The 10,813-nt window shown below is 42.8% G+C and overlaps 1 protein-coding gene across 1 annotated transcript; it reads right to left on the bottom strand.

Annotated features, from left to right (window-relative positions):
- Positions 1-4,139: 4,139 nt before the first annotated feature.
- On the bottom strand, positions 4,140-10,211 carry LOC105355448 (uncharacterized). Its single transcript, XM_078956547.1, has 7 exons — positions 10,165-10,211; positions 9,948-10,026; positions 9,416-9,557; positions 9,050-9,077; positions 8,458-8,583; positions 8,143-8,340; positions 4,140-6,929 (listed from the first exon to the last, which is right to left on the bottom strand). Exons 2-7 carry the CDS (start codon positions 10,016-10,018, stop codon positions 6,430-6,432), a joined length of 1,065 nt encoding a protein of 354 aa, XP_078812673.1. The 5' UTR covers positions 10,019-10,026; positions 10,165-10,211; the 3' UTR covers positions 4,140-6,429.
- Between the last annotated feature and the right edge of the window lie 602 nt (positions 10,212-10,813).

Here is a 10,813-nt window from a genome sequence, read left to right as displayed (position 1 = left end):
TGTCACATTGTAAAGGGTTTCTGGCTTAATCACAGCTTAAGGAGAGTTTTCCTCATTTCTTTTTGGAAAGGAGTGCAGAGAAACGTGTGGATCTAAACCTGCTGAAGTCAGAGAACCCGAGGAGCATCACCGCCCAATAAAATCTATTAGAGGAGCAGGATTTGGATTCTGGTCTGCAGGTGGATTTTATGATCCGGGTCTGAGCTTAATTAGAAGCATGTTGCAACCTGATGGGAGTTACAGCAAAGTGGAAGGAACGCGCAGAAGACATCATTAAATGGTTTTCTAAAAAAAAAGCCAAATCAGACGAATCCTGTGCGCGCGCCTCAAGAGTGTCTGGTGTGTTTTTTTTACCCTTGTGCCATAAATGATTTCAGCCTCCACTTATAACCATCCCTCCTGGATCTTCAGAGAGCGCGCGCGCACCCAAGGGGGCCTCATCCTGCTCAGACTGAGGCGGCGGGATAGGTGCAGGAGATTGGGTGGAAAAGTATATTTGCTAACTTTTGGTTCAAAAAAAACTGAAGCCAAATCAGACCTGTTTGTGAATTCTCTGAGCTCTCACTTTGCTTCTACTATGTCTTAAAAAAACACACGTCTCTGTCAAACAGCAAACTTCCACTTTGTAATGCCTGTTTTGCCCCAAAGATACAAATACACCAAAAATTCCAAATAAATTAAAATGCATTTTGGTCATTTTGTCTTTAGCTAAATGAAAAAAAGTAAAATGTTCCAAATGTGGATTCTAGAGGTCAGAATTCAAACACTCAACATGAATAAACATTTCAATATGCAGATGTTTTATCTGGGTTATTAACTCATGTTAAAGTATATTTATATAAAATAATCTGAAAAAGGTGTTTGTTGACTCCAAATGTCAACACTTTCAGATGTTCAAACTGTTACTAGAGTATGTTTTTTAATCAGTTGCTTGTTTATTCCAACCCAAGTCAATATTTCAATGACTTTTTATATTTTTGATTGCTGTGGGGTCGCTGAATGAATCTGGCAGACATCCTGCTCCTCGTCACAATGACCGTATTTACTCTTCGTGTTTTCGGCAGCTTGACTGGAAATGAATGTGACTCATGTTTAGATGACCAAAATGAACATTTCCCGTCGCATTCCTGCGCAGCCAGATCAAAGTCAGACTTGTGGGAGAAAAAAGGGAAATAGTTCCTGCTGATGCGCACAGCGCTGCGCACTGCTGCGCATTGCGCACGGATCTCTAAGTTCATCTGTGGTTTCACCAAAAAAAAGGAAAAAGAAAAAAACGATTCTGAAACTAAATGGAAGCTCAACAACAGCCGAACCGAACCATCTGCGGACTTTGTTATGTTGATGCTGGCGGTAGCCCCCCCGGAGTTGGGGGCTCTTTTCCACATGATTTGCAAACAGGGGAAGTCTCAGAGTCGATGTTGATTCAAACAAACGGCATCAATTTGCGGTCTTTCAAACACGCCTCCTCTTTTCACCTTCTCCTGTGTCCGAGCAGAGAGTGAAGATGGAGGAGAACCTCTCCGTCATTATGGCGAGCAATTAGCAAGCAAAAGCCATTTCTAAATACACAGCATGGGCTGGAGAGTGGGGGGCGGCTTGATTCTGACACCTCCAGAGAGACGCAGCATTTACTGACTGTTAAGGCCAAACTGTGGACAGATGCTCTGAAACACGCAAAAAAAGAAAGAGACTTTTAACAAAGGAGGGACGGCAGCTGTGGACAGCAGATCATCAAATCACCCCAAACTCCGTTTGTTAGAATCTGAGTTTATGAGGTTTAGAAGTAAATAAAAGTAAATCTGTTGATTTTAAAAATGTTATCTATTGAGAAAGTGGGACATCTTTGATTTTCAGGGATTTTCTTGAAGTTTAAATAAAAAGATGAAAGTGCCATCTAAAGGAACCACAATGCTTTGCCACATGCAATTGAAATATATACAAAATATATACAAAGGTGAAAAAAATAATAGTCTTTCCAGATGAAAATTGAATGCAGGTTTATAAGCTTTCTCCTTTTTAACTGTTCAGCCTGCAGCAAAGACGCATTTCAAAAATGAATTTATTAAGGTGTGTTTATGTGGAAATAATATGTTGATTTTACATGTAAAACTCAAAGTAATACTGACAGCTAAATATAGGCACAGAAAAAGAGACGCAGAATGTTTGAAGCTGTACTTCCACTCGCTGAAGCCCAAGTGGAACCACCAGCACGGTTAACGTTCAGAAAGCAAGAACCATCAAGCAGAAGGTGCCAAACACACATGCCACAACGGGTTATCCATCCTTCCTGGCAGACAGCCCCCGCATGCTCTGTCGGCACTTTGAAATCTGCATCACTCCAGTCTCATTTCTGTTTACAAGAGTCAAATTGCTTCCACACACTTTATTTGAAAAAAGCCAATAAATGAGGAGAATTGCAGAGCGAGCTGCAGCAAAAGAGGCTCATGCACAGCCTGGTTCACTCGCCTGCTGCACGCCTCCACGGGTAAACATCAACACAGTCATCCTGATGAGTGGCTGCAGAGGCGACTAGCTAACAAGCTTCTCTTTGACTCATTGCTTATTACTGAGTCTGACCTGCTGCTTAACTGATTTCAGGCAAGCAAGAATGAACTGACCCTCAAAGAAAACTGAGGCCACTCTCACTCCCAAACCTATGACTGCCTTCTGCTGATAGTTCCTTTGTTCCATCCATCCATCCACCCACCCACCCACCCACCCACCCATCCATCCATCCATCCATCCATCCATCCATCCATCCATCCATCCATCCATCCATCCATCCATCCATCCATCCATCCATCCATCCAGTCATCCATCCATCCATCCATCCATCCATCCATCCATCCATCCATCCATCCATCCATCCATCCATCCATCCATCCATCCAGTCATCCATCCATCCAGTCATCCATCCATCCAGTCATCCATCCATCCATCCATCCATCCATCCATCCATCCATCCATCCATCCATCCATCCATCCATCCATCCATCCATCCATCCATCCATCCATCCATCCATCCATCCAGTCATCCATCCATTTTCAGAACCTTCTGAATCCCCTTTGAGGTCACTGGGTTGCTGGGGCCTATCCCAGCAGCTGTTGGGCGAAGGTAGGGTTCATCTTGGACAGGTTGTCAGTCTGTCACATGGCAGTATCACCCACAATCCTAGGGATGTCCCAGGTTGAAGCTGTAAACCGCAAACGTATTTGAGAATCCTCTGAATATCAACGTTGTCTGGTCAAATCTGCTGCCCCCTCCCTTTATGTGAGCAAACTATGTCCCCTCATTTCCTCCCCTGTCATTTTCCAGAACCAACCTGATAAGAAAAAGGATCTGTGGATCAGCACACATGGTCTGTTCCAGGACCCAAACCGTTTCAGATGTCATTCTTCAAAGCTACAGAAAAGCAGGTCTGAGATTTCACAGGATGTTCATTCATCCCGTGAGCACCCAGCACGCTCAAATGAAGGCACCTCCACCTGACAGACCTCCAAATTTAAGAGCTATCCGATTGATTGGTCTTTGGAAAGACTCTGAAGACTCATTTTGGGGTTCATCAGTATTGGGCTTATAAGGGCACATAAAGAGGGGGCACATGTAACATGATGGGGTAATAATAACACTATTTCGAGGAAGACCGCCTGTACATTTAGGGAGGTGTGGGATTTCAATCCTATGAGGAGAGCCAACATGATGGAGTGATAAGTGATCAGAGAACCAACAGGCTGAGCTGGAATTCCAACACGGAGATGTGAGGTTTCTGACGTTTGCAGCAGGATGTTGCAGCTTTTTTACAAGTCTGTGGTGGGGAGTGCAGTTTTATATGCAGTCATCTGTTTGAAAGAAGCTGAAGAAACACATGAGGACGAGTGTGAAATGTCTCCAGACTGCCAGAGGCAAAGTTGCTAAGATGAATGCTCCACATGACCGACAGAACCCGCTGAGACAGAACAGACTGTGTATTGGCAAGAGTCTGGTGATATGACACATATCATGATACACACTTCACAACACGATATAGATGGTAGCAGAGACAATGTAGAATTACTTTTTTGAGACTACAACTTGGAAAAAGTATTGCATCTTTAGGATGATTATTTAATCATCAAAAAATAAAGCTGTAAAACAAACATTTTGCTTCTACAACAGCAAATCTATAGCGCTTTTATTTGAAAAAATTATGGAATAATTTGTCATTACTCAACATTTTCTGGTTTCTACAACAACATTTTTTTCTGTACATAAACTATTTCTTTTAGCAAATCATTATAAATCAAGAGCCAGGAAAAAGATCATATTTGTGATGTAGAAAATACACAGGGTGGGCCACAAGCTTTATGCTTCGCTCCATTGTGATGCATCCACCTTCAGGCGACTAGATCCATGTACGTCTTTGTTTTCCTCATCTGAGCTGGAATCTGGCTCCCAACTGTACAAATGGATAACTCCAGTCACAATTTTTGTTGCACTGCTTATCTTAGGTTGGGGTGTGGGGCTTTAAGCTTGCAGGAGAGAGTGTAAACAGGGAGCTCTCAGCGACAGGAATGTCCCAACAGTCCCACCCATAACTCAGAGGAGAATTTCTACTGAACGTCCTGCTGCTCTGCAGAAACTATGTCTCAGGAAATGACAGTTTTTAAAAACGTTGGCTAAAAACCTCATAATCATAATTAAAAGACCACTGGGAACGTTCTTACAATGGATCAAAAGATGATCGGAGAGGAACTTTAACCAATGAGGCTCTTTAAGTATGATTTAGAAAATAAAGTGCTACTTGTTTCCAACTCTTCTAAAATGTACTTTTGTGTATTCAGCAAATAGCTGCTAATCAAACAACCAAAGAATCAATGAATAATCTCCAATAATCTTGCTTGTTTCAGTTCTAACTGAGACATGTAGATATCATAGAGCTGTGGAACAACAACAGCAGATTTATCAGGAAACATCTACTGACAGATTTTCTTTTTTGATGCAGATCTTAAGTTCAATGTGCTTCCAAGTAGTGGTTGAAAGTTTTGGTGGAACAACAACAGTAAGATCCTGAACTAAATGTTTGCTTATAAATAATTAACAAAAAACTGTTTTGGTAGTATTGTATTAAAGTAAATATTTCATTTGTTGCCCAAAAAAAATATTGCAACATTTTACAGAATTGTTTTTTTTTCCTACACCTCTAGTAGAGACGATCAGAAGATCAGTGTGAAATGGCTTTCTGCTCATTTAGTGAGTAACAAAAGGAGAAACTGAATTTACAATTATTCGCGTTCATTATGATGAACTTCAGAGTTGCTCTGGAAAAATTAAAACATTAGTCCTAAACACGTTTATTTTTCCTCTGTTTGAGGGCTTGTTCTGCTGGGCTTTTCTGTTTTCTCCAGACTGACAGGTCTCGGGGTCATATGTACTCAAAGGAGGTTAAATGAACTCCAACGTCCCACTCTGCTGCCATGTTCAAACACCTCTGCGGGGAAACAAAGGAGTCTCAACTCACTGAGTCAACGGCTTTCACTCTCATAAAGTGCTTAAGATCAAGTCTGATCATGTCCCCGCCACTCTGTTGGCTCCCCTGATCTGTCACCAAGTCTTTCATTCCGGTTACACATTTTTTCCTGGTGCCTCTGTTCCAGTTATTGGTGTCAAACTTGCATTTCTACTAAGCACCATAAAAATGATTGGTCTAATCATCTGATTTACTGTGTTTTCCTTCTTTTGAGGCTTTTCAATGAGACTTAAAGTGAATTCAGTCTGAGCCAAAGCAGCTACTTGGCATGAAAGCTGGGAGGAATCCCTCTATTCATTTTTTCCCATTCATCACCCGCTGTCGTGCATGCTGTTTTCTCTTTCTCCCTCTGTTCTTCTGCCCTCTCCCACTTGTTTGAAGTCCCCGAGAGCCCTGCGGTTTCCCAGGGGTCAAAAAGGCCAGCGCAACTGTAGTATCGAAGAAAGGCCGCGGGATAGTTGTGTGCTGCCACCTGTTCCTCCTGTGTCAACAGCGCCGGCCGGCGTTGCTGTGCACGGACCTCGCCATCTCACCCCTTGTTTCCTCACTCAAGCACCAAAATGCACGAGGGAGGAGGAGCCTGCACATCCACATGGAGAAAGTTGTTTTTTCTACGGTGCAGACCCCCTACTGTCCAACAACTGTCACACGGTGAAGTCCCACTGCCAAAAGCCCACCCTCTGCCTACACTCCACTTGGCCAAGGGTCCGCTCTGGCTTAAGCTCAGACCAGTGGGGGTCCTTCAGCTGTGAGAAGAAGCTGCGTCTTGGGGAGAGAGTCAATTGCAGGTCCGGGTTCAAGCAGAGAGTGGAAATAGGCCACTGAAGTCTTTCAAGTTGAAAAATTAGCCTTTAAATGACAGCAGAAGATCAAACCGCTTGGAGCTGTGGGCGGGATCCCGGGTTCCATTAGAAAGGAACTTTTACAAGCTCTTCTCATTCGATTTTACTTTCCTTTTTGTTCGTCGCTCCACTTCAAAACGGGGAATCTGGCTCGAGCTGGAGTCACGCAGGGCCAAGTTCTCAAACTTTCGAACTGCTCTCTTCACCAGCAAGAAGGGGACATCTTTGCACCACCAACCTCCGCTGGGTGCAGAAGATGCCCTGTAGGCTGAGTCTTTACATAGAAACACATGAGGGGGAGGCGAAAGTCCACAGCGCACTTTCAGCCTGCCCTCCCCAAGACCTAAAGCTGGTCGCACTCCAGGAGGCTGAAAACGAGTGGGCAGTGTGGCGAGATGCTCCTGGGTCAAGGGGTTATGGAAGCTCAGGATTCCCCCTCCCAGGTTGAGGAAGACTCCTATGGTTTTGATCCCTGGTGGGACAGAATAAACTGGCTCGTCACATCCATCATACACCGCAGAGAAACACACGCCATTCCTTTGCAGCCACCAGCCGCTACAACCATCCAATGAGCAGACCCCTGAGGAGACAGAGACAGCCTTCCTGAGTGGATGGAAAATGATTTTCTCTTAAAGAAGCAAAAACAAACTCCATTCAAATCACACAAAAAGACCTCTGAAGCATCCTTCATCCACTAAGAGAAGCATTCTTAATGTTAAAAAAGTAAATATAATTAAAGGCGCGAATGGCATTGCATGGCCCAGAGTGCCCCTTTTAAACTGCCCTCACATTCCCCTCTGCCTCTGCCAGCCTAATCAGAGCTGGACGTGAAAAACGTTGCTTTTATTTCCATAGCAATCATTTTATTATTTGGTCGTCCAGGGGGGGATGAACAGGTCTATGTAATTTTGAGCAAGCTTACATTTCTGGATCTCCTTGACAGCAGAGGGTTTTTTGATAACCACCTTCCTAATATAGCCATGTCGTATGTTATTTAGTTTTGTTCAGCTTGAGTCCTGGACTTGTGTGTTAAATTTTCACAATATTCTAGTAAAAAATGTACGAACAACACGGGACCGTTAACATATTCTTGCTCTCCATGGAAACGCCACTCAAAATGCATCTTCCCAGTGATGCTCGAGGAGTTAGGAGGTGATAGATTGAAATCTGTAGGAAAAGTTTCAAATTGTAGAAGTTACTGAAGGAGATTTTTTAAAATTAAAGATGTAAGCTGCTTTCTGAGGTTAAAAGTCATGGACTAAATAATTAAAAAAAAATCTTTCTTTGTTTTACTGTTGTTTTACTTGATGTTACTGTTGCCATTTGTTCATGTATCACAAGTTATATCCCCATATCGCGAGTTTTCCTCATATCGTGTAATCGTAGTCTGCAGGTCACAGAGCCCAAGTCAGCTTTGAAACACACTATTGAGCAGCATAATCACACCTGAGTTCGGGCAATAAAAGTCATAAGAGAATTATGTCTGAAAATAAAAACACACAAATCCAATTACACAACTAAGACAAAAACCAAGTTAAAGGTCACGGAAGGTACAAACTGAAAGACATTTTCTGGTATTTCTAATAAAAAAAAAGCTGCTGTTTGAATGGTTGCAGATCAACCATCCTGTAAGTGTTGCTATCCAGTGGGTCGGTTTTATGAGGAATACGAACGCGCGTGCTCACAGCCCGCGTGCGTGTTTGTTTTACTTAAATAGGCTTTGGTGCCTAACAGCGCAGCTCTCTGCAATTCGGAGGAAACTGGCAACAACCGAAACCAAATCCCGGATTTACCGAGCCGGTAGATGGAGCTGTTGCACACGTCCACCTCCCAGTAGTACTGTCCGCGTGCGATCGCAACATCAGAGCACACCTGGCCGAGGCGCGTGCGGCCCTGCAGAAGACTGTCTCCGTGGTGGCTCACTGTGAGGCAGGAACTGGAGAGGTGGAGGGATGGAGGCACACATGAAGGGTCCAAAGAGAAAAACAGGCCTAAAACGGGACGGAACAACACCGGGACTCACCACACGGTGAATTAAACAAAACAAAACAAAACAAACAAAAAAAAAAATATTTGGAAAAGTCTCATAATGATGAGGGAAACCATACCAAAGACGGACTGCTCCATTTCCTTCTCCTGCAGCTCTACAGCGCCATCTAGTGTCGTCTCCGCGGAATTGGCAATTGAGGACTGTTTTCCAGACTCCACCACAGATGTGGATTTTAACGGATAGACTGGAATAAAAAAAATCCTATTTATCACATTTTAGCATCAGCATATTACTATAGAAACACGCTGCTATAATAGCGGCTTTATTTTAGAGAAGACTTGGGTATTTTCAGCGTAAATTGTCCAAAGATATCTGTCTATTATATGTAAGGGTTGATTGGAAATACTGGGTCTCATAAAACAGTTCAAGTAAACATGCAGCTTTGTTAAAAATGCAAATAATACTTTGTTTTAATGCAAAAGAACTATCAAAATTTAGATCAAGTTTTGTGTCTGTTTCATAAAATTAGAATTAAAAGGTTTCGTCATGAGATTTGAAAGGTTTCCTCAAAGGTTTCCAAATGACCCCATCTTGACCTTTTTTATTATTTTAAATTCCAAACATTTACATTTAAGTTTCAGCCCAGCAAATCTACTCTGACTGTGTTTCCATTAGATTCAGTTTCATTTAAATCAGCAGAACATACTCACAATCGGAGCGGGCGTGGGATGCACCTTCCTGAAAGCAGCATTAATGAGGCAAGAAAAATGCAAAAAAGAAAAATTCCAAAAATGTACATTTATTTTTTGTCATTATGTTAGTCCACACTTGGATAAATACCTAATAGTAGAAATGTGTTAAAAACAGGACAACTTTTTTTCTCTGGTAGTCAGGAGGATCACATTTTTCTGATCTGCACATAAATCATAAACATCTTGACATCATAACATTACAAGGATCCAAACATAGAACCAGATTGGACTCATTCTAATTTTTTGAATAAGACATAAATAATACAAACCATAAATGTTTTTTTCTTTGGTGTTGTTGTTGCTGTAAATGTCATCGCAGCTTACCTTTGCATTGTGAGGGCAATCTTCAGGTGAGTCATCTGAGAAGCCCATCTGTCTGCTGACATGCTCAGACCTTAATGAAGGATGTTTAGGAAGACAGGAAGTGGCACATCCCCAGCTCCAGCACGGCAGCTCCACATAGCGTCTACAGCAGGGGCATAGAATGGAGCAGACAGAGAGCAGAGCTTCACGGCAGCACGATCCTGTTGGTCCTCCAGCTGCCACACACCTGCTACACATGGTGTGAGAGCATGGCAAAATCAGGACGGTGTCGCATTCTTGACGGCAGGCTGGACAGACGGGAAGATGCTGCAAAAGTTCCATGCTATTTCTCTTTTCTGATCCGGTTAAGGTCCCACATCCAGCAGGTCTTATTATGGAAGGGCTTTTAGGATATCTGTCTATGCTTTTGTTCAAAGATCTCAGCTACAGTATTGGGATAAAATAACCAAAAGGTTTTGTTTGTGTGTAATAATCCTGTCTTTACATTTCTTTAATTCCTGTGGACCTTATCCTCACTAAACAGAAAGCAAACCTTGTTGATGCAGAACCCTCGTCCATCCAGAGAAGAGACAAAGAGGACCCCTCATGTGGTTCCAAAGGCATTTGCTCCCCTGGAGGAAAAAAATCAGATATTCCCTTTTATTTCTCAAAAAAGATGTGGAAAACATGTGAAGAGGCAAACAGGTTCTCTTGATGAGCGGCCTCGCCTGCATCACATCTGTCGAAGGAGAAAACGTAAAATTACTCACAAGATAAAAAGACAGACAGAGAGAGAGAAGAGGCCGTGCTGTTGCTTGGGTGTTACCATGGTGACGAGTGCTTGTGTGGAGGAGCAACTACAAGATAATGTGCTGTAAAGGGCTCTCATGCACGCAAACGCACACACACATCGACATTTTAACAACGGGGTCATTGAAGCCATGCAGAAAGAAAAATGACCCTTTGACAGCAGAGGGATGACGGTACTTTTCATCATCTCTCAATCTCAATTCTCAGCATCCTGAGGGGAATTCAGCAACAAGTTTCAGCAGAAGATTTAGAGGTTTAGACGTTAGAGAATCCTCCAAAACAGAAGGAAAGCCCAGAGCTGAAGTGAGAAGCAAAAAAATAATCTCTGAATAATTTCTAGAGCTCTGAGCATTCTTTAGTTTGTGTCGTCATGTGATGTTTTAACTGCAGGTTTCTTAGGAAAGCATTATTCTGCAGACTAACAGTTTCAGAACCTCCATTGTGAGTCTTTGACCGTCCCCACAGACCACAAACTCCCGGTCTTTCCCATGAATTGTAAGTAAGGGGGTTTGCCGCACACCAGGACACATGCAGGGCAAAATGAGGCCACACCAAGCCCTAAAAAAACAAAACACATTTTTAATACGAAACTTCTACACTCCTGCCCCT

This window comes from Oryzias latipes, chromosome 13 (assembly GCF_053564925.1).
Source record: "Oryzias latipes strain Hd-rR chromosome 13, Olatipes_Hd-rR_3.1".
Classification (NCBI taxonomy): domain Eukaryota; kingdom Metazoa; phylum Chordata; class Actinopteri; order Beloniformes; family Adrianichthyidae; genus Oryzias; species Oryzias latipes.
The sequence above is the reverse complement of the archived record's forward strand: the minus strand, read 5'-3'. Positions and strand labels throughout refer to the sequence as shown.

What these genes read in the sequence shown, in the direction of transcription:
- LOC105355448 (XM_078956547.1), bottom strand. Translation starts at nt 10,018, where the DNA reads ATGCCTTTGGAACCACATGAGGGGTCCTCTTTGTCTCTTCTCTGGATG. An exon ending in ATCCCACGCCCGCTCCGATT is followed by an intron (nt 8,584 to 9,049) that starts GTGAGTATGTTC and finishes TTTTTATTCCAG; the next exon opens with TCTATCCGTTAAAATCCACA. An exon ending in CAGCTCCATCTACCGGCTCG is followed by an intron (nt 6,930 to 8,142) that starts GTAAATCCGGGA and finishes CTGTCTCCTCAG; the next exon opens with GGGTCTGCTCATTGGATGGT.